We start from the raw sequence: 25,594 nt of genomic DNA on the forward strand, positions 1-25,594 counted from the left end.
TATTGCTTTAAGACGTGGCACGGTACTTTTCAATCCCAAATTAATTTGTTGGGTTTTGATGTTGTGTTTGTTGTTGTCATCAGATTTTGTCAAATGTCTTAACGTTTGTTGTTGTAAATCGTATTTTTTTCTGTTGTATTCGTGTGTTGTGTTGGGGATAACTACTCATTCAGTTCATTTGGTAGATTTAATTTTGGATCAACGAAATTTACAATATATATTTGGTTTGCATTTGGATCAGAAGAAACACCCACAAAGCTAGATAATACAATTAATTATCTAATTGCTACTACTATTAAAATAAGTTAGATAAGTCATACAAATCTAATCTTGAATTTCATCTTAATTCTTTCTTAATTTTCGGAACACGTTTTAGACATTTAAATGTGACGTCATTTTGGGCGTTGCATTGACTATGGCTAACAGGGTTGCGATTTTGTAATGTATTTGTTTTTATTGTATAGCTAGGTCTAGTCACCACTTCAGTTTAATTATGTATTTCTATTATACAGTTATTTTATAAAATTTACCGTTTGCGAAACTATGTATATTTCTTGATAATATTGATGTTTTTGTCCCAGGCGGATAACCCTGGCCTCACAACTTTTTGGAACTTTTGGTCCTCGGCGATCTTCAACTTTGTAGCGCACGTCTGGCGTATAACAATATTTTTTAACCGGTTACCTTTTGATGGCTATTATTCGTTTGTTTCTCTGTCGTATATTTTCTCCAATTTATCTGTTTATTTATTGTAACGTAACGTGTAATGTTGTCATATTAATGTTATAATTAACACTGCCATTTTTTCATAAAATGTCCTGTACCAAGTCAGGAAAATGGTCATTGTTATATGTGTACATTATAATTCGTTTATGTGTGTGTTACCTTTCGGTGTTGTGTCTCTGTTGTTACATCTTAAGTAGCAATACACAGTTACATTGAGTTAGGATTTTAGTTTCGCATTTTGTCCCCGGTGGATTTTTCAAATATGAAAATTATTGTGTAAAAAAATTTAGTTTTAGACAGCTGAGTACTAATTAGGTCTTCAAAGATTGTTTATAAGAGCATCAAGATTATTTTTACATGTTTTATGGGCTATTTCTGTTTGACAATCCGTATTTTCATAGCTAGACCGGCCATCGGTCAGAAATTAATGTTATGTTTACAAACACTTTTTTCTACACGGAGTTTTTGACGCAATTTTACAAAAAAAAAAAATGAGATGAAAGACATATGATTTTCATTGGATTTGCTGAAAGATATATGTACACAGTTTCAGAAAAGGTATCACTTCAAACGATTGAAATTCTACTTTTAGCAAAATTTTGGGGAAATATGTGACATCTTTTCCCTGCTTTTTACAATATTTTATAACAAAAACATGCAGATTGTTGCCATGGATTCACCAAAAAGAAATTATATTTTACCATTTTATATTCTGAATATAAAATCTATGGAAGATTCTGATTACATACATATGCCCATATATGACATGAACAGTAAGCTTGAAATTGCAAGAAAGCAATGAAAAGGGGATGGTAAAATTTATAAGGGCAAATTTTAATATTTTTTCCTAACTGTTTATTGCTACCTTATATTTTATGTATTTCCCTAAGTTTAAGTTGGAAACCCGAATTCTGTTTTTTCTCTATCGATTTATGAATTTTGAACAGCGGTATACTACGGTTGCCTTTATTTATATACGAATAGAAAAGAAAAAAATAGAATCATAACTACAAAAGATAAGACATAAAACAATATCCAATCAGAATAACAAATACAACTTGGATAAACAAATACCAAGACACATATACACGTCATATATAATACTATAAAGTTGATGAACTTTGACAATAAATGTATACAAAGGACCGATAAGTGTTCATGGGTTGTATCTAACTCGACGATCTGTAAACAACATCAAATACTCAGACTTTTCTACCTCAGGAATAGATTACGTTAGCTGTATTTGGCAAAACGTTTTAGAATTCAATGCTCTTCAACTTCGTACTGTATTAGGCCTTTGTAACTCTCTTTTATTCGAGTGTCACTATGAGTCTTTTGTAGACAAATCGCGAGCCTAGAGCAAATACACAATTTTAATCTTGGTATCTATGATGAGTTTAACCACTGTACAACAATAAGGATCTTATTCCATTTGTTATTGTTTTTACACAAGTCTGATAATTTTGCCGATTATGTCTAACATTGACCACCTCTTTTTATTGAACAAAATTAGTCTAATTCCATTTTTCTTTAAGTATAGAACGATCATACATGTGTAAAGGGATTCCCTAGATTGTGTTGTTTAAAGTAACTATAAAGAATTCATTGGTGATAAAAGTGATGTTAAGTAATTCAAAAGATTTTCAAAAAGGTTTCACTTGATCTTGTTTCGTGATAAGCATGCTCAGGATTGTCTGTTTGCACCTTTTTCAGCTTTTCATATTGATTTCTAGATACAACAGTGGCACATTGTTGGCAATGAATGTCTTCATCTAAAACGTCTACTTCTACTTTATCATCATTAACCGGTGCAGCGTATTCAGCAATACAACTGAAACTTCTATCAGTGTCTTTTTCAAGTTGAGTTTGTATTTCCTGGCTCATATTAATCTCTTCATAGTGTTCACCAAATTGCGTGTTGTAAATTGCAGAGGCCTCATTGAGGTTTCCTTCCGTTTCTACAGTCTTTCGATAATGTGTTCTGAAGTACCAACTGCACACGTGACTTACGAATAAAACTATAACAAATCCCACAGTTAGGAGGGCATACTGCAGGTAGGATTTTCCTTAAATGAAACATTATATGATTTATTTTGAAATACCGATCTGTTATTCATTATTCGATATAAAATATACAAACTAACCGCGAGCATCCCGTTCTATATTTGAAATGTCTTGGTATAAAAAAGGTATACCTTTAAGTTTCAACTCTATCTAAACATTTAAAATAGTTAATCATAAAAAAATATTAAGAACATGTTATAAATTGAATGGGTCCAAAGCGTTTTTTGATTTTATCTTCATCAGGAGTCGAATAATTGAAAGCTAAAAATGTATAATCCGAAACAGTTGAAAAGCTATATAATATAAAAAATCTTTCTATGGCCAACTTTGCATGAGGGAGTTGACTCCTAAGTTTCCCTAAAATTTCAAAATGTATTAACGGGCAAATTAACAAAGGTTTGTAAAATGTGTTAATCATGTTAGAACCGAAGTACTGACTGCTGAGCTGGTGATATCCTCGGGAATGCAAAGGCTTCGACCCGTTTCTTTAAAAAATGAAAACAAAACGTATAAATTTAATGCGTCCAAAACGCTTCTCTGGATAAACCTTCACCAGAAACGCTCAGAGCCGAATTGTGACAGCCAAGTATGTATAAGAACTAAAGTATTAAAAACTTACCATTAAAGTAAAGCCTTTTGTGAAAGTGAGTTGAAACCTAAGTTTCTTAATAATTTCAAATCATCGCAAACTTTCTTGTTATTCTAATTAAACCACTTACAACCATTCTTTCTTTATAGGTTATCAATTTTATCAGCAAAACAGAATCAAAATTAAATACTAGAACATGAATATTCCAAACATCCTTAGAACTGAATTTTGTTCACCTTGAATTATAGATTAAATGAAACAAAAAACAAAAAAACAAACGTTTTCTATTTCAACAAACAATTGGTATTACAATGGAATCCATTTGTACTGACCTTCTTGCCGATTTGTTCCTTAATTCATATGAGTCTGACTTCATACAGAAATACAAGAGCTTCTTGTGAATCATGAACAAAGCTAGCATCATTCTTTAATTTTATGTACCGCAATAAAGACAATGTCGTCTCACTAAATACTTCATAGTTGAAGGACGTTATTGAACGGAACAATGACAATGGACTCGAAATAAAGGATACACTAGATAGAGTCAGGAATGCCTAACACCTTGACTTACATCTAGAAATTTGCAGTGAGCATTGGTTGAGAACAAGCTTTTACGCAAAACAGATGATTTTAGCTTCTCAATTGTGAATTTTCCCTTTCTGTGCAGCAAAATCTAGCAGACTCTTATATGGAGTATATACCTCATATTTGACAGAATACTCCAGGGTCTGGTTTTCAGGAAACTATCAATCCAAGTGTTTTCAAATACTAAAATTGAATTGCACCTTCGATAATTTTATGGATGTCATTATGAACGTAACGGAATATCTTTTTCACAGATCCAATCATTGTGAACGAAATTTCTATCTTTTTTCTTCGTTATTTTCCCTAAATCGACTTACCGAATTAGATCAAAGGTTGGTTCTTATATGAACATTTTTGTTACCACATAAGAAACAGGATCTGCATACCGTTCCGAAGCACCTAAGATCAATTTTGTTTTTTTGTGTAAATCGTTTTCTCAGTCCTTATATTTCTTTTTTTTATTTGTTTGCTATTGATTGTCTATGACCTGTTTTGCAATTGAAAAATTTGTTATTTTATATATCAGTTTGAATGTCCTTTTATTGTCTTTTGCAGATCTCATAGACATATTTGACATCAAAAGTTTGAAACGACATTGAACAGTACCTACCATGGATTTTTTTAAGCATTCCAGATATTAACTCAATTCTATTTCATTTCAAAAAGTTTTGTAATGATTAGAAATATTTGTATTCATTGTTTTACAAAAAAATGAACATTGGAATAATACAAAAGATTAGTAATTGCGATTTCGAAGAAATATTTTGATTGTAATCCTGTATCAACATCTGATAAAACAAGAAATGGACAAAATACTTAATTAGTATTCATAGTTTTTTACGAGACGGTTTGTCCGAATGATATTTTCCTAAATACATATATTTCGTATAAATTTCGGATTACATGTTCTATTGAACTGGTAATACAATGAATAAATTTTGTATATTAATCTGCCTTTTCGCAAGCTAAAACAGCTAACAAGTAGTAAATAAAAAAATAAAGTCAGAAATAGTATACTGCTGTTCGGAAGTCATGATAAATCGATTGACAGAAAACAAATTCGAGAGAAACACATCAACTATAAGAGAAAAACGACAAACAACAGAAACACTTTAGTGCAACAAAAAAAAAAAAAAAACAAATGACAATGTAATGAAACACACACAGAAAATGTCTAAAGAAAGTTTTAAGTGACGATGAATATATTTAAAGATTATTTTTCTTAATTGTGAAAATGTTTGAAAAATACTGTTTACAACGCCAACAGAAAATGAAGTAACATATGCGCCTGGCGTATATACAAAATTTAGTCCTGGTATCTATGATGGATTTAATTATATACATACCGGATGACGCACTTGGTTCAGTTTTATTGGAATTATAACCTTAATACAAGAGGAAAATACATCAATAAAATATACATTTTTGTATGACTAAAAGTCATTATTATTTTGGATAACATTATTTCAGTTGTTGTCGGTGGTTGATGTGTTTAATATTTGTTTTTCGTTCATTTTTTGTACATCAATAAGGCCGTTAGTTTTCTTGTATGAATTGTTTTACATTTGTCAATTCGGGGTCTTTTATAGCTGACTATGCGGTATAGGCGTTGTGCATTGTTGAAGGTTGTTCTGTGTAATTTGATCTCTTGAGGAGAAATGTCTCATTGACAATCATACCACATCTTCTTTTTTATAATTACCACTTTTATCTGATGCAATATATCTTGAAACAGACTATACCTTCTGCTGTCGACGTTTATGTGTTCCATTTAAAAGAAGATTCAAATGAATATTATAAACAAAGTTGGAACAAATATTCTTACCAATTATTCAGTTAGGAGCATGTACAGTAGCATGTGTTATATTTATTGCATTGCAAACACTATCCCAACATGTGTTTTTCATTCGTAATTTCTATTATGAAGGACTTTCTATTTCGTGACACTGGCTTGTATTTCCTATCATGATTTCCTTGATAGATGATTGCTGTTCCATTAAACCAAGAGATTCAAATGTAAATGGAAATTGAAATCATCCCATAGTTAATTTAACGGATGCCATCACGAGTTGGTTGACCATTACGGAATAACCGTTTCACAGATGATATCGGCTATATTATGTATGTCGTAACTACTACAATACCTTTCACTTTTCACGATTGTGACCTACCGACTATTAGACTTTTAAACGGATTTGTGATAACATAAGCAACACGACGGGTGCCACAGGTGGACCAGGTTCTGCTTATTTTTCCGGAGCACCTGTGATAGGTTTTGGTGGGATTGTGTAGCTTAGTCTTCAGGTTTCTATGTTTTGTCTTCAGTATTATCATTTGTCCGTTTGTCTTTTATATTTAGCTATGGCGTAGTCAGTTTATTTCAAATTTATGAGTTTGACTGTCCATCTGGCATCTTTCGTCCTTTTTTTATAGAATGTCAAGTTGTAGTGTTCATACATGTAGAGTTTTTGCACAACGTTTTATTTCTTCTCTGCAGGGGGAAATATCTTTATTATTCCTCTGTTCTAAATTAGTGCATTTGTCAGCAGTTGTTTTTACATTTTGATATCAAATCAAATATATGAAAAGTTTTTCTATATCCTCAATATACATAAGATATAGTAACATAAAACGTCCATACATGTACCTTTATTTCTTAAATGTATGGTAAAATAAGCCTCTCCAAAAGAGTTTGCAGCTTCAAATGTATAGTTAGTGAAATCTGAAATTTCTAACGGAGGAGTCACAAACAGAATTTGGTATCCATCAACCAGCGCATTAACTCCATATGCTGTATCTCGGAAAATTGCATTTCTCTCTTGAAAAAGGTGAATGTGATTCTTTTTGCAAAGTTTCCATTGGTTTGTAGAACAACACAATCTGTCATATTTTGGAATGCTTGTTATGAACAAGGTAAGGGTTGCAATCTTGTGGTATAATCCATATTGTACATTTTCATTTCTATCAACAAACACTGGTAATCCTAAAATATAACTCTATCTTTAATTTTTAAAAAAAGTTCCATCCAATATATATACATGATTAACTTGTGACAGATAAAATGATGATTTTTTAAATTAGACTGCAAATTGAAAACATCGTTTTCTGATAGATCTCAAATATTCGGCTCAGATCTAGAGTACCACAATGCAAAATTAGGGAAACTATTTTTGACATAGTTAGTTAAAGTTTTTTTTTGGGATTTTAAGTTTTATTTTGTAAGGTATATATTCTTAAGAAGATATAGACATTTTTATAAATGGAAACCATTACTGTATCTACCTCCAGAATCAAAAGATGCAGAACCGTGTTGATATAAATGCCCATCTGTGTCTAGAATACCATTTTCAGCTTTGCATTTATAAATCCCCCTGTCTTGATCACTGAAATTTAATGGAAATATCAACTCCCCATTGGCTGAACCATTGAGGTACCGGATATGTTGGCCAAAAAATGACATGTGTTGCCATTTATCAAATCGATATCTATTTGGATTTCCTTTTGGAGAGCATACTAGTTTGAACTTCTTTTCGGAGAATATTAGAGTCACATTTATCACTGGTGCATCTACAAAATACAATAAGTATGAAAGACACACATATGAAACTTTTTGTTATAAATAAGGCATATTCTACTTTTCTGGAGTTGATCTTAACGTATATCACTCCAATGTGTGTTATGCGACAACAAAACCTTTAAATATCAAATATTTGAATTATGTTCCGTCAAAAATTATAAATTTTTTCATAGATTTGTTTAAGAAATAATTCGTTGGGGCTTGAATATATCGTGATTTTACCACGGGTTGTCCCTTTATGACAAATATTTTTCCCTGAGCGATAGACGCACTATTCAATTGACGTAAAAGAACGGAGCAAACTGAAAAAGTGACAAGCTTAAACTATTTACAATAACATATTTAGATAGGTTTGGATGAATCTAAATGATAATTGTAATTATATGTCTTATTGGTCATGTTGGTATACACGAATGTCTTATACATAGCCAATAAGACATATAAGTAACACATTTTAGCATCGTTTGTTTACGTGTTCTTGTTGTGATGATTTTCAGTTTAACAAGCGTGTATTTTCCCGTAAAATGCTTATATTCTGACGTCATTATTCTATGACGTCAGGTAGCTCATTCATAAAAAAGCATATGCCGTGGGAGTACGATCGGAACAGCCTAAAAAATATATTCATATTTTACCACGGGTGGGTACTCAAAGCCTTTGAAGGACGTCATGTTAGAATTAAAATTATATCCTTTTTGTCGATCAAGTTACATTGGGATATTCTTTTCCATTGCAATTAGATATAACTACTCCCAACTGCACAATTAGAAGTGAGAACGACATTGATTAGTTTACACATGAACGCTAACAATCATTGTCATGTTACGTTACAAAACAAAGAATTGGTGCACTGTTATTTAAAAGGTAACATAATAAATTAGAAAAAAACATTTGTTTAAACATTCATATTCATATGATGAAATCATAATCTTTCAATCAGTTTAATTGAAGTCTGGAGCGGGCATGTCAGTTAACTGCTAGTAGTCTGTTGTTATTTATGTATTATTGCCATTTGTTTATTTTCTTTGGTTACATCTTCTGACATTAGACTCGGACTTCTCTTGGACTGAATTTCAATGTGCGTATTGTTATGCGTTTACTTTCCTACATTAACTAGAGTATAGGGGGAGGGTTGAGATCTCATAAACATGTTAAACTCCGCCGCATATTTGCGCCTGTACCAAGTCAGGAGCCTATGGCCTTTGTTAGTCTTGTATTATTTTAATTTTAGTTTGTGTACAATTTGGAAATTAGTATGGCGTTCATTATCACTGTACTAGTAAGTATTTGTTTAGGGGCCAGCTGAAGGACGCCTCCGGGTGCGGGAATTTCTCGCTACATTGAAGACCTGTTGGTGACCTTCTGCTGTTGTTTTTTCTATGGTCGGGTATTTGATTACTAATATAGGTATATCACAGAGTGGTTCAGAGAAATAGCTTTGTTTAACATGTTTAAAGTCAATTGAGCAGGATAATTCTCTTTAAAGTGCCTAACAAGATTGTGTGAGGGAATTCGATGTTTGCTATACCACTGTTCATTTCAACACACTTTATGACAATACTCCTGTACCAATCGAAATGAAATTTTTTGCAGTGTTTTGAGAAATGATTTTGCTTTGTAGAAACGTATTGTTTTCGAAACATTTTATGTTTTAAAAGGATAAATTTTCTGTATAAAGTCAATAATTATGTGGACTTTTGAAGCCCAAACTTTGTACGGCCTTAAATACATAAATGAAAGGTAAAAAAAACTGTACCAATACAGAACGATATGTTAATGAAATTATAGCAAAACTTTTGGTTGACAAATTTTTATTCGTTATCGCTAAAAAATAGATATTGAATATCTTACATTTTCTCCCTACCCAGTTTACCCCTATTACTTATTATAATGTGGACCGGTCATTGTTATTAAATATTACGCAATTTGATTGGGTTAAGTTATAATTGGTTTACCTTCAAACTGTTTATACTTTTCATACATTTGATTAAATCAGGACGTGCATATAGTAACTAAAATGACCTTCAAACTGGACACTGGATGAGTCCATGTTATGTTTTATCAATGAAAGTATAGGTATGAAAGGTAAGAAATGCCAATTCTCCTATTTTCACAAAATTTTCAAAATACACAGTAAATAGATTATTTTTTAATAGTCAATTGCGGAGAAAAACAGAAAAAGTTTTCAAATAAGACGTTTTATTCCAATCAACAAGTCATTTTTCGGAGAGAAATGCCGAAATACACTTTACACACCGCTACGCTAGGTAAAATTATTATTCATCTTTTCAAAAAAAAACAACATTTTTCAGTCTCATTGAAACATGCTAATTACAATTAATCCCAAACTAAGTAAGTCATTAAATAAAGTCAAAATATGTCCGATCTACCTATTTTTAGAGCAAAAAAGTCAATACGATCGTTTTAAGGTCAATTTCGTCTACCTCACAAAATCTTGTTAGGCACTATAGTGTAATATTGAAGTCGTTATTTTTAAGAGCCAATTCCGATGATATTATCATTAGGACTGAGTGGATAGACTGTGTGCAATTTTGGAATCCAATTTAATTCCAATATTTTCCATGATGGTTCCAACCTTTGAAAATGATTTCACAGGCTGCTTATCAATAACCTCTAAAAATTGAACTATTTGAAAATATTTACAGGATGATTGTGCTTCGTAATGTGTTTACAAATGATACTTTTGAATTTATGGGACTTTCAAAACAATAAAGGTGTTCTTGTGTGTATTCAGAGAGATATCGTCAACTACGAACGGAATACGGCATCCCAGTTTGTTTCATGTGAGTAAATATATAATGCAGTTAGTTTTTCAAATTCAAATGGTGTTGAAAAGACGGTGACATATAAGTCATTTTTTGACATGACACTTATAGATGGAAGGGTTACCACGATTTTCATTATCAAAAAATATTAGCGATTATAAGATAAGTAAGATTATTATACCTACAAAGTACTGAGATGTTGATTTTGTATGAACTGTCACCAAGTTCATTATATCCAGAACATGTGTATTCCCCAGTTTGTGCTCGATCTATCTTTGTCACATTGTAAACAGAAACATTCGCTAGCACTCGGTCATGCTTTTGCCATGTGTATTTCTTAACTTCAGGATTTGCATCTGCATTACATTGCAATGATATATCCGAACTTTCTCTCATCTCATTGGAAGGATACACTTCTGCTATAACCGTAGGTGTATCTGTCAACAAAGAAAGGATACTTATATCAATTAAAAATGATGAAATGTACAATAAATGCATGACGTATATGTACTTCTGTGAATTTTGAATATAAAAATGCGCTTTAACTGAAACATGTGAAAGTGAATAGTCGATTTAACTAGGGTTTATAATAATTGTACTATTCTAACAAAATTTTACACAACTGCTACAAGTATAGTATAAAGATATACCAAGGAATGCCACGATATACACCCTGATTAGTTTTGCGAGAATAGCGCGGTAATTTTTTAAAAACTATTTTACCTCATGATAATGGTACGTTAACACCTTTCCCCTGTCAAGTTCATTGTCTAACATGCATTAATGTGATTGACTTAATTTATTAAAGTAGAACACAACATTTTCTTTTTCAATATGGATATGTTTGTTAGAGGTATAACATGTATAAAGAAGCAAAATAATCTTATCATCCATTTTATCGTTTTTTCTATTTCAATTTTCCTATATTTGATATTAATCATCAATAATCATTCCTACAAAATTTGATAGGTATTGAACTGTTAAAAAAATATTTCATGGTATCATATCATTGATTAAAAATTAATATATACGGTTAAGGTTGCATTTTATTTCCTTTTGATACGACACATGTATCTATTCAAGTACATACAGTAAACATTGAGGTACACAGTCTTCGAGAGCGGTTCTTCTGTAATGGAACTTTCTGCTGAGCATGTGAAGTTATCCTTATTGTCCTCCCTTGATGATACAAATGAATACTGGAGGATTGCTATTTCAGAAATGTTATCTTTTGAGATTGATAGAGACAAATTGTGGTTCAGAATGTGGATGCCGTTTCGCGTCCACTGTAAAGTTTCAACAGGATTTCCCCTTCTGACTGAACAAGACAAAATTAACTCAGTGTGTTCAATACTAAATATGTAATGTGTGTTTGTCATATTGGTAATAGTCAGATCCGTCGGTAACCCTGAAAAAAATTATTAAACATGATTTTATTGTAAAAAATGCTGTGTTATGTTAGTATTGACCTTTTTTATCGTTGGTATTTTTGTTGTATTTCTTAGTCATGTTAGATAAGTATTGTAATCTGACACAATATATGTTTTACGTGTTTGTCTTTGATTTGTTTTAATTACCATGCTTAATGCACAGCGCCTTAAAGAATTCTCAATTAACTTAATTATTATTATTGCAATAACATTAACACAAAATGTATGCTATTTTTACTTTCAATTAATGATATTTGTATTATCAATGCTGACAATGTTGTTAATATGAATTTGTTTAGTATAAAACAATATGACTTTACAAAAGTATTCCAACACACGTAAATTGACGTTTTGCACTGACTCAAAAAGTTACGCAGCAGGAATGATATACTTGTGGATTCTGTAAATTTACAAGCTAGGTTATTTCCCTTGTGTTATAGCACATTTTTCAGAGGTTGAAAGAAACAAAACAGTCTAAACTTTTATAGTATATCTTACTTTCTATTTTTAATTCTGTATCATATTCACGAGGAGATCCATTTACAATAACACTACACCTGTATATCCCTTCGTCTTCAATTGTAATATTAACAATTTGTAAATTGAATTCTCCCTTAGAATGATTTCCGGTAATTTCCAATCGATCACTTTTCCTTAGATCATTATTTATTTGTTTACCATCAGTATATGGAATAAGATTAGGTGGTCCCAACCACGTCACTGAATAATCATCTGCACTTCTAGGACAAAACAGTATTGTTTCCTCTCCGATTCGACTGTAAACTTGATCTGTCTGAGTGTTTCCTGAAAGAAAAACGGTCTGAAAATTAAACCAACGCGGTAGGTATTCCTCATCACTTGAGACATTAGCAATGTCAACTTATTTTCTAATACTTATTATACCCCAGCTTTAAAAAATGGGGGTATATTGTTTTACCTCTCTCTGTCCATCTATTTTCCCATCAGTCAGTCTGTCAGTTCGTCCATCCTTCAAATGAATATTTGTCCTCTGATCTGGAACTACATCATATGGATTTCATGCTTTTACACAAGTTGAAATATATTTTACATTTTATCCGGAACTACATTACAAGGAATTCCAAAATATGGTTCCAAGGCTTATATAAGTCAGATTTACTGCGTGATGCGTCGTCAGATTTATCACTCAACAACTTTCTGTTTACCAAACACTGACATCTTTTTACACTATTAAAATTATCCAAATGCAGAAGGGTATCATCAGTGAGCAGCAGTTCACAGTTTCAATTGTTTTCTCTCATATGAATATTATATAAAATAATACAAAAACACCAAAAATGCAATGCTTTTGTATATAAACATCATGATCTCTAGAATCGAGTCACACAAGTGCGTTGTTGCAATTTATATAGTTCACAATTTGTAAAGACAATGTATCATTTAAAGTTTTAAAACAGTACCTGTCTATCGCATTAAGACGGAATGCTGGACACCTTGTGTTTTTTTTTTTTAATTTGATAAGAGTAGTTTAACAATGTTCATTTTGCACTATTCAACAAAGAAACGAGACCAAACATGTTTACAGAAGAAGATTTGATACATCATCCGAAATCCGAACCCACATTCATTAAATAGATACAATAGGAATAGGGCACTGTTTATAATGAAATCTTAAGATCCGCAAAATGTGAAGTTGACAATTGAATAGTTTAAATCAGTACGTTTGTCATCTGCAGGAGATAACTGTATTTTATTCTAGGACCCGATGGCATCCATTTGTGACTTTGGGAACACAAATTAAGTTTACTGGCAACGCGTTAGCATAGCCATTAGTATTTACAGTCGTTCATCGGTGTCATTATCGAGTAGAATATCAAAATTGATAGTATTCGTAAGCTCGAGGTGCACACTATGTACTTTTCGAAATATCGACTCAGTGTGGAAATATCAGTCTATAAAACTCAATAAAAAAGATGTTAATAAAACTGGGTACAGCATTATGATGATAGAAAAATGTTACGATGACAACTTTACAAAATTACACTTTAACATGTTTAAGCAAAATCGACTATTAAAGGCTCTTCACAATTGTAGAAGTCAATAATGTTTATGTATTTTTAATCGTTTTGGGCTATTTGCAATTGAAAGTAACTAGCATAAATAATAGGAAAATCCGTCTACAATCCCCTTTTTTTGTGAAATGAAACTTCACATGACTTGTGTAATGATTTATAAATGTATTAACGGAGAATTGAGGTAAAGGTATGTTATAAACCGGGGACTAACAACCTCCTTGCTGCTATTGCATTCTAGTAAAGCACACTTCATTAAAATGCACTTTTGGCTTCAATGTGATAAAATTCACCATCGGTTTTTGAAGTTTTTTTGTTGCTTATTGTGTTTGTATTGTTGGGGATCTGTTGTTCGGTTGTTCGTTCGTGCAATCTAGGAATAATTACGGTGTTGTTCTCTTCTTTTTTGGTTGTTGTTTTTTCCTTTGGTATCTTTTGTGTACAAGAATATGTATATTCACTTTTCAATTTGATTCGTTAAAATAGATTTTCATTCAATGTTGTGAATGAATGTACAAATCTGGTTTTTTAAACAAATTTAGTTGTACAAAGGTTCTGTTTCTATTTCCATGGAAAACAGATAATTATTTGAATGTATCAGACAAATAATGCGTTCTCAACTAAAATTTCAAATTCTCATGTACAGTTTTTGTCATACATTCCGTGAAATAACTAGGAAATAGCATATGTCAATGAAAAGATGCTAATTTTGAATAATTTGTCAAAGTATTTCTCAATTTTTTAATTGCTTTCATATTTTGTATAAGGTAGCATCTTTTTATGGTACATATGCTGTCTGTTTGATTTTATATGCTTCCAGCATTAAAATTTGATGTAGATGCTGCTGTTAAAATAATAATGTACTGGAGCATCTTACTTTTACTAGGATGCTAGTTTTGCATATATTTTTTTAAAAATATTTTTTTTTTTGGGGGGATGCTGGATTTCCTATTTATTGAAATGCTGGCATCCAGTCATATTGGGATGCTGGCATCCCGTTTTACTGAGATGCTGGCATCGCGTTATTTTGGGATGCTGGCATCCCGTTTTATTGGGATGCTGGCATCCAGTCATATTGGGATGCTGGCATCCCGTTTTATTGGGATGCTGGCATCCCGTTATATTGAGATGCTGGCATCCCGTTATATTGGGATGCTGGCATCCCGAAAAAGCTGGATGCTGGCATCCAAAACTGTAGGAGTGCAGACATCGCAAAATATCCGAATGCAGTAATCCTACAAGTTCTGTTTGATATACTGTTGGCCGAATTTCTATAGATGTACTCCAATGCATAATTTTGTGTAATGCAAAAAATAAAACAACAACAAAATCCGTTTGTTGTTTTCCTCCCAACACTTTATCTAATGACGTCAGGGATATTATGACGTAAGAGGTGTTTTACCATCATGCGTAGAGATTCATGCAGAGACAGTAAACATGATAAGAAATCAAATCTCAAGAATCACTTATACCGATGTAAATATTTTTTGAAAAGTAATTAAAACAGGTAACCCTTTTAATATTCTATTATTTATTAGTTTTTCTTATGTTTAATACTGAAAGCGCTTGCACTATTTTTCTACGCTAATTGCGGCAAATCCCACCCGCATGACGTCATGTAAAAAGAATGTTTAAAATCGGCGAAATGGACGCAAGGGGAAGGACGAAAAACACTTCTTTGGCCAGTATGCCGCAATTTATTATCATTTTGATATAACAGAAACATATACGCAATAGAACGCTACTCATTAAGGTAAGACAAACTAGATTTGCTTATATTATACATGCACTTCGTAGTCCGAGATTTCTCAGATTTAGCCATTCATAAGGAATATCCTACTCAACTCGATAACTGTATGTCTGTAATGGTTTCATATTATCAGATGTCGAATTTTTCTATAGGAGACGATTTGACTTGTGCCCGTCCGAGATTACTCTGACGTTATACGCTCATGGGCCTATAAAAAAAATACATGTAGCTTGTCTTGCAAAACAGCTGTTTGAAGTCCGAGCCATATCGGACGCATTTCAGTGACTTGATACGCCAGCCGGATAATATAATTCTGATTACTTCCAGAGGGAAAATAACAGGCTTAAATGGTTAGGCAACAATGATTAATGTCAGTCGCCAGATTCTCCCATGTCGTCGGGGAGGGATGCACTTCGATCCGTTTGTGGTAGCCAATGGTGATTCCAGAACTTTCTATAAATGGGATTTGGGGGGGGGGGGTGCACTGACTACCATAACAAAGGGACCCGCTAAAGTCATCTTTTAGTGTTTACCTGTATAATAAACTAAATTTTTTTCTCACGAAAAAGGAGGGTGGCTGGATCCGCCTATGGTAGCGAAGAGCCTCCAAGACAGACATACCATATGACTATGAGAGTTTTTACCTTTTTTTTTTACATCGAGTCTATGAGAGAGAAATTATGACTGTAACAGTGCTTATATAGTGCCAAATTACCAAAAAACTTGAAGGAACACTATTTCTATGTTTAGGGTAGGTATGGAAATAGGAAATACACATACATGTAGGCTATATATTTTTTATTTTGCCTTATGGAAATATGTACTTTTTCATGAAGTTATGAATAGTTTTGACAAAAAATATGATCGACATAACCCCACCGAGACGATTAACCACCATCAATATGGCCATGGCCAGTAAAAATATTAGGTCCGCAAAATTAATTTGTTTACCTCTAGACAACCTATAAGAAAACCATGAAAATGCATCACTGGTAAGAGTCCTTTGAGTTCAAGAAAAATAAAGTATGAAAAACTTAATTTCAGATTAATTTTCGGTCTAGAAAATTGACGTGTTGATTGCCTTTTTTTGCAAGGGTCTAAAACCAGTTAGCTTGTGCCCGTCCGAGATTACTCTGAGTCTTGGCTTCCTACGCTCATGGGCCTAGCTTGTCTTGCAAAACAGCCGTTTGAAGTCCGAGTAATATCTGAGTAATGGTATGATTGCTAATGAGACAACTCTCCACCGGACTGAGACCAAATAATATAGCACTAATATGACTAAGCAGTTTACAATTAAATGTCAGCATATGGCCTGCAACAATGAACAAAACTCATACTGCATAGTCATATATGAATCAGATTGAATGTAAAATTTGAAATACTATGTTTTAAAAGAAAGAAACGCTTATCATACATAACAGATTTACCGATTTCAAAATAAATTTACTCTAATATATATACATTTTGTACTTGAGTTAGCTTACTGGCAAGAATTAATAATAATAGGTTACATGTATAGTTTTATGGGTCAAGCTAGTCTTACAAATATGCCTCGGAGTCATCTTTTTTAAGCTGATATTTTCGTGATTATTTCTTCTTCTTTTTTTAAACGAAGCTCGGTGGAAGCTTGATAATAAAAGCAATGCATATATATAGCAAATTTGCAAAATGAATGAAAAGAATATACGAAAATTAAAGAAAATGTAAATATCGCTACAAGAGTTTTGTGTTCCAGGACTAGGCTAAAATAAAAATAAAAAACCACACAAATTTAAAAAAGGTGTTAACCGAATACACCCTTAGATGGGAATTAAATTTCACGAAAGTCGCTAAATACATGTAGGATGTATTTCTAAAAAAAAAATCTTTTCTCCCTTTGATAATGTACAGTATAGACCTGGATGTTGTTCTATAAAAAAAATCAATTGAACTAGTGGTTCATATGTTAAATGTATGTGTTTTGAATATTAACAACAGGCATATATTGGTGTGGAAAACTTAATTTAAAAGAAGTTTAAATGAAGGTTTTCTTCGAATAATATATAATGCGTTTTCTCGTTCTCTAGTGTTGTGATTGTACAACGAAAATTTATTGTTGAAAATCTTTCATACATGTATATATAATAATTATTATTTCTCTTTTCAGCATTTGTAAAGAAGTGGCTTCACCTTTCTGGTTACTATTCATGTGTTGTGTATTAATGTATCGCAACACTTTATAGTTATTGGACAGGTTAAACTCAGACGACGAATCATCCAAACAGCACCAGATCATTTGTGATTCCAGCTGATATCAGATAACTAGCAATACATGATAATAGAAAGTTCCAGTTCGTGTAACTGATTTGATTAAATGATTAACAAATATTGAAATATTAAAATACAGAAAAAAGATGCAAGTTTAATAATGATTGTAATAAAGAAAATGTAAGTTTTGTTAATAAAATGAAAGGCTCAAGTACTAGAAGATCCTGACATGATGTACTGACTCATTGGAAGATGTATACAGCAAGTCCAGAGATACTGACAATATCCAGTACGTGCAGATCATAGACACTGTGCACTAGTATCAATAATAGATTATTTTTAAATATTGCATTGTGGTACACGTTTTATTGTATACAGGCAATTGCGGGAAACAAATCTCATAATTTATACATTGGATGCCAATGTAGACACAAAACAAAAATTATAATGCAGGTTTAAATATAAGGCACCTCACATTTAGCATTTTGATAAAGGTACAGTCACAAATCCGTTTTGTAGAGTCAGTGTTTGTCCTGGATGACTTAGTTAATCAGACATTCCCAAGGTTGATGGTCATTGGGCAAATTCATTTGATTGATAAAATGCCATACAAAATGAGAAGCATTTTTTAAAAATTTTGTCCAGTTGATTTCTGAAAGCCTTGGGAACTACTAAACTTGATACGATTTCAGCTGGCAATTGCATTAAGCTTATTTAAAAAAAAAATTCTATGAACACTGTAAACATGAGCATATCAGATTTGAAAATTATAGTCCTGATGTCATCATATATAAATGTATTGTCTCGAGACCACAATAGTCAATAACATGTATACATCATGTCTTACATAATGGTAATCAAATTCAGAAAAATAACATTAAAATTGGCTAATTATTGGAAACTTACCGGTAGTACATTGACATAGTTTTATAAATATCAAATTGTTGACATCAGCATTCACATGGTCAACTAGCACTTTACAATTCAGACTCAGTTTGTTGGTCAATTATACATTTCACACTCTTACCTATGATGTCACATTCTCAATATGCATTAAACTGGAAATGTAATAGGTGTTATATTGGTGGATAAATACTAAAATCCAATTAAGTAGGAAGCAGCATTTAAATTCGTATGTCATAATGAAAAATGGTACATGTCTGCAAGGTTGTGATACCAGAATCCTAATATTTTGGGAAGCCAGCATCCGGATATTTTGGTATGTCAGCATCCAGATATATTGAGATGCCAGCATCCCGATATTTTGGGATGCCAGCATCCGGATATTTTGGGATGCCAGCATCCGGATATATTGGGATGCCAGCATCCGGATATTTTGGGATGCCAGCATCCAGATATTTTAGGATGCCAGCATCCAGATATATTGAGATGCCAGCATCCCGATATTTTGGGATGCCAGCATCCGGATATTTTGGGATGTCAGCATCCGGATATTTTGGGATGCCAGCATCCAGATATATTGGGATGCCAGCATCCGGATATTTTGGGATGCCAGAATCCGAATATTTTGGGATGCCAGCATCCAGATATATTGGGATGCCAGCATCCAGATATATTGGGATGCCAGCATCCAGATATGTTGGGATGTCAGTTTCCTGATATGTTCGGATGCCAGAATCTATAAATAATTGGAAGCCAGCATCCAAACGTTGAGGTATTCAATATAAATTAAAAGAATTACATCAGCATCTATAAAAGGTGAAGATGCAATTTTAATCTTTTTCTTCATTGTCTGCAGACACTTTTTTGAAATATGCTATGTACAGAAATAAGAAGTGCTTTTTATACAAAACAATTTCACAAATACAAAAGTTATTAATATAATCGAGAGAGCATCAATAATCTTTAAGACCCAATAAAATTCATTATGTAGCATCTACTATTCATAGAAATAAATGAATCAGTATGATTTTTGGTAAAATGAGCATATGTTGATACTTAAACAAATGCAATATAGTAGAAATATTCCGAATATGGAACATGGCCGTAACATTTTCTCTGGACATTGAAAAATTTAGTAGAATACAACATAATTTTACCTTAAAAATTCAAAAATTGTCAAAAAATTCTCTTTAAGCATATGAGAATTACAAATTTTAGTTGAGAACACATTAAATATAATGACAAATTCCTGAGAGTTAAATACGTGTAACAGTTTGTAATTCAGCTTCACGAACTTAATTGACATACATGCTAGCATATGCATAGAAACAGGAAAATGTGGTATGCGCGCCAATGAGACAACTCTCCATCCAAATAACAATTTATAAAAGTAAACCATTATAGGTCAATGTACGGCCTTCAACACGGAGCCTCGGCTCACACCTAACAAAAAGCCATAAAGGGCCGTTATATATTTGAAAAGGTGGGAGTTGTCAGAACTTACCTTTAGTAACAAATTGTGCATATCCTGCAGATACAATAACGGAAAATGTGAATATTATTACAGGCATTGTGAAATGCAACACACATTAACTATGGGAAAATCAAATATTTGAGTCAGTACTTAATAATTATTAATAATTTTAATCGCAACACTTTGAACCATTTCCTATGAAGTTATTGTTTTAATTACGAACGCTTAAAATTTCAAGTGTTATAAAACAAATATTTCCTCATAAAGAGTTAAATATTATATAGGATGGTAATGACAATCATCGTTTTCAACATCCACTATATTGATTTATGCACATGTGTGTGCCTGCATATGTTTCGTGGAAAATATATAAAAGCAAAACACTTAGATACAATTATGCACCGAAATAACAGATAGATACTTTGAACAACAAAATTATTTCATTTATTAATATTACTTTTACTTATGGATCTTGTCATACTTTGAATGACAAAACTATTTTATTCGTTAATACTACTTTTTCTGTTAAGTCTGTTTTTATGATATACATTTGACGTGACTCTGTACTTATGTATCCCGTCATACTTTGAACCACACAATTATTTTATTTATTATTATTACTTTTACTGTTTTTTGTTATATCTACTTACGTGACTCTGCATTTATGTATATATGCCGTCATACTTTGAACGACAAAATTATTTTATGTCTACCTGTGCGAATTTCAAAGGCGCAATTTTACACCAGTAATAATAACCTTCCATCCTTTATTGGTAGACTTTGCATAGATAAATAAAATCGTATAAGATAAGCAAAATGAGGATGTTAAATTTGATGTGTGCCCTTTTGTGCTTCTTCGTTACCTTTGTTGTTTTTATAGTGATTAAGATGATAACACTATGTTGACTGCTGTACCCCTATTTTTGACATTTTTACTCTGTGAGTATGTTTGTTTTGTTCACGCATCGTTGACAATGTAATGGAATTTGATGCGACTGTCATATAAGTGAGAGGTTTAGCTACCTATAAAACCAGGTTCAATCCACCATTTTCTACAATAGAAAATGTCTGTACCAAGTCAGGAATATGACAGTTGTTATCCATTCGTTTGATGTGTTTGGACTTTTGATTTTGGACTTTCCTTTTTGAATTTTCCTCGGAGTTCAGTATTTTTGTGTTTTTACTTGTTACCTTACTTTATGGCTACCTATAGTTGTATACTTTGTATTTCGCTGGTATATAATTTCCTGTCTTCGAAAACAGTTTGCATACCAGTCATTACACAAATGGAACATTTTATAGCATCTCAATTTAGTTAAAACATATAAGCACAAAATCTACAAAGATAAGTACCTCATTAACATTTATGAAGTAACAGTATTCGATGATATATTAAAGAACATATGTACGAAGATAGCAAGAGGACAACACGATCATCAGTCGGCTGACCCCTATAGTTTAACAACAATTTGTAAACAGATAGAAAAGCGTACCAGAAAGGATCCAATTGACTTAGCGGTTCCGAAAGAGTTAAAAATGCCAGTGTCAATAGCAGTTCGCTTCGTGTTCCGATATTTACGACATGACTTATATCCTTTCATAAAATTATAATGTAAGTCATTAGGTAAATGTAATTCATATCAACTTTATATAACCTGAAAATATGTACCATAATGTGATAGGACAGAAGTTAATAAAGATATATTTTTATAGGCAAAGTTAGACAAAAAAGAGAGCAATTTATCAAAACTATTCTTACCTTCTTTGGAGAAAAATAGAGTAGAATTTGTAAAGATGATGCTTGAATATGTCTTGGAAAGAGAACATTATAAGAACTGTTTGGTTAACTGTCTCGAAGATTTATATACGGTAAGTTCATCGAAATAAACACAATATTTTGTGGTATAATCAGATAATAACAAGAATATTGAACACAAAAAAAACGTGAAAAATGCAGAAACATTTTTCTTTCATCACAGTATGGACGAGAGTTATCAATCGCCTGGGTCCAAATAGGTAAACGTTTGTCTGTAACACCCACTTATCACATCGGATTTGTTAAAGACACTTAAACTGTGAGGCCACCACAGGTTCTAGTCGCCTAAATTATTTAATTCAAATAAATAGCAGAAGATTAAACCTTGTGTGTTGATTTTTATATTGAATATCTACACATTCTCTTTTTCTTATCATGCATATGCATGAGCCTTGCTTTTTTATAATATTTAAATCCCAATTGAAAAAAGAGGAGTGTGCAGAAACTGCTTCAACAAAGTTATGAGGAAGGACAGATTAAAATTGACACTACGTAAATTTTATGGACACCATCACTAAAAAGGCGAATGTAAGTCGTCATACCAACAAATAACCAAAACACATGCATAGCTCTGACTATTTTGATACTTACATTTCGTGTGGTCTTTCTGTAAAACATTATATCCTGAACTTGTTTCTATAATATATGAACAATGCGCAGATGCTTTCAAAGAAAGATAGCACATATTATTAGATACATTATGGCTTGCTCGACAACAATTTCTTTCACTTACACATTGCACGGCACATAAAATTCTATGATTGTAAAAAAGCTTGTGAGCACTGTTGTCATTATTGAAAAGTATACTTTTGTCTTTGCACACGGAAAGTATATTTTGCTTCTTTTTCAAAGCTGCAAAAGTCATGTTAAATTTTTTTCGGCCCTCCCCCTTTTTTCCTAAATCAGATATTTTTTTCTATATTGTACGAAAATAGAAAGCAAGAATGGAACATTAAGAGGTCAATAGAGTGAGCATCCTCGCTAGCCAAGGGTTACAATCAGACCGGTCATATTCAACCTGTCACCCTTGGCAGATTAAGACAGCATTTGTGTATACAGCATAGTGCTATCTATTAACGACAGATAGAAGTCACGCTCACTCCTGCTAAATTATAATGGACCAATGACAGCATTTGTACTATAAAAATGTAAAAAAAGTGTCCAGTTTATACACATGTAGTAAAGGAATAACCGCATATATACATTTATCATTCCAACATTTTCATCAGGGAAATTAATACAAAAGGCCTCCAATTAATTGATTGAAAGATGTCACTTGATATCGTCCTGTGTGTTTGGAGTAAATATGAGTTGCACAGCCGCCACATGGCAATAGTTTATTTTCCATTGTCTACATTTTGATTGGATGCAGTTACCTACATCTGCAACCAATGCATTGTTTATCTCACATTTTTTCTTCATCTGTCCAAGGTCAAGTGGTGCAGGTCAGAACGTAAGCCTTGGTTTGCAAAGATGAAGATTACAAGTAATCGTCATTTTGTTCACTCCTTAAAATAAGTCATCTTAAATCATTTTTGTTTATATCATAGAATATCATACCTCACTCAGGACTTGCATACCTCTGCCATTATTAATGTCTGATAGATATTTTGCTATTTTGACATTTTTTTTTAAAAATCTACTGTTTGTTGAAATGAGTAAAGTATTAGCTTTACATGAATTATAAATGAGATTCAATCATTCCAATATCAATATGGATTGATGACTGATTTACCCATATTTTAACCATTTTATTAATTGTGTCTGTTTAGTAAACTCATCAATGTAAATATAACGGAATTTGATGAAACTGTCATCAAAGTGTGAGGGTTAGCGCTATAAAACCAGGTTTAATCCACCATTTTCTACATTTGAAAATGCCTGCACCAAGTCAGGAATATGACAGTTCTTGTCCATTCGTTTTTTATGGGTTTTGTTATTTGATTTTGCCATGTGATTATGGACTTTCCGAATTGATTTTTCTCTAAGTATAGTATTTTTGTGATTTTACTTTTTTTTTTATTAAACAAAAAATTAATGGCATTGAAATATATCAAAAATTAAAATGCTTATCTATCTTTCTATGTCCGGTGTATTATTGATATGACAAATAAGCTATAGAAACACATCAACTTATTTGTGCCGTTAGAAGGTGTTGGTTTACTTGTTTTGCTTATTGTATTAGAAAATTAAAATGCAAATATTTATAGAATGTAATAACATATCATAAAAGTATTACTATTAGTAGTAATACTTGTAGAAGTAGCAGTAGTTGTTGGTGTAGTGGAAGTTACTAGTATAAGAAGCAGTAGTATTAAAATCTTAAAATTAGTTACTAGGTATATAGGTTAAACTATTCGTCATACTCTGTTGAAATATGAGAACAAGCGAATTCAAATAGTTTAAAGTCTTTCTTTTCAAACAAACAAAAAAGATATGGCAAGTTGTTATCTTTTCTGTGCAAAATGTTATGAAGATCTTTCAATTCATTCAAGTATTGACATATTTTCTCTCTCCCATCATTTCTATGCACAAGGATGAGTCACTTACCGTTATCTTGATGATATTTTTTTGTTAAATAATCAAGAATTTTCTCAATATACTGCGGAAATTTACCCCAAGGAACTTACTTTAAATAAATCAAATTTATTCGGTAATAACTGTCCTTTCCTGGATTTAGATATTTCGGTTTAAAACGGGAAGCTCCACACTAAAATTTACGACAAAAGAGACGACTTTTCGTTCCCTATTGTTAATTTTCCATTTTTAGATGGAGATGTTCCTTTGGTACCATCTTACGGTGTTTATATTTCACAACTTGTTCGCCATGCCCGTGTCTGTTGTGACGTTTTTGATTTTAACGAACGCAACCTATGTATTACTGGTAAATCAATAAACCAGGGATATCGTTACCACAAATTACTTAAAACCTTTACTAAATTTTTCCATAGATATAAAGATTTGGTTTTGAAGCTTGGTTTTACCTGTATAAAACTTATTTCAAACGGGATAGCGCATCCTCATTTTTACGGAAATGCTATTAACCGTGCCCGGAAATTTAGAAATGATCCATGTACACTTGTAGCTCCTTTAAATAAACTTATTCTAAAAGGTTACCCATTCAACACTGTAATGAGATCATTGAATATTGTTTTTATTGTTATAGATATTGATTTTGTTATCAGTAAATTAAAAGCTAACTAAATGTTACTAGTATGTTATATGTATATAGATATTCATGGATCTACAATCTGTCGATACCTGTAACTTGGCATTGCACAAGGTCATGTTTTTCTCTGGCTATTGATGACGTCTTTACACTAAATCCATTGGATGTTGGATGTGTACGGATTAATTGTTGAGTCTTAGTTGCATGATTTTTTTATTAGGTGTTAGTGGCTTTGAACTAGCTGTCAGATAACTGCGAGTACTCTCAGATCTGTTCATTGTGTCTTTTTGTGTCGGGATGTATAAGTACCGGGCCACGTCTAATTGTATTTTTGTCCATCTGATGAGTTAAGCCTTTTTCAACTGATTTTTATAGTTCCTTCTTATGTTGTACTGTTATACCACTGTCCCAGGTTAGGGGAGGGTTA

The 25,594-nt window shown here is 32.2% G+C and overlaps 1 protein-coding gene across 1 annotated transcript; it reads right to left on the bottom strand.

Moving 5' to 3' along the window:
• Positions 1-1,678: 1,678 nt before the first annotated feature.
• On the bottom strand, positions 1,679-20,322 carry LOC143059022 (kin of IRRE-like protein 1). The gene is made up of 8 exons (XM_076232484.1): positions 20,213-20,322; positions 12,256-12,561; positions 11,418-11,735; positions 10,513-10,764; positions 7,247-7,531; positions 6,612-6,947; positions 5,311-5,349; positions 1,679-2,792 (listed from the first exon to the last, which is right to left on the bottom strand). Exons 1-8 carry the CDS (start codon positions 20,277-20,279, stop codon positions 2,359-2,361), a joined length of 2,037 nt encoding a protein of 678 aa, XP_076088599.1. The 5' UTR covers positions 20,280-20,322; the 3' UTR covers positions 1,679-2,358.
• Positions 20,323-25,594: the final 5,272 nt, after the last annotated feature.

Source organism: Mytilus galloprovincialis, chromosome 14, assembly GCF_965363235.1.
Source record: "Mytilus galloprovincialis chromosome 14, xbMytGall1.hap1.1, whole genome shotgun sequence".
Classification (NCBI taxonomy): Eukaryota; Metazoa; Mollusca; class Bivalvia; order Mytilida; family Mytilidae; genus Mytilus; species Mytilus galloprovincialis.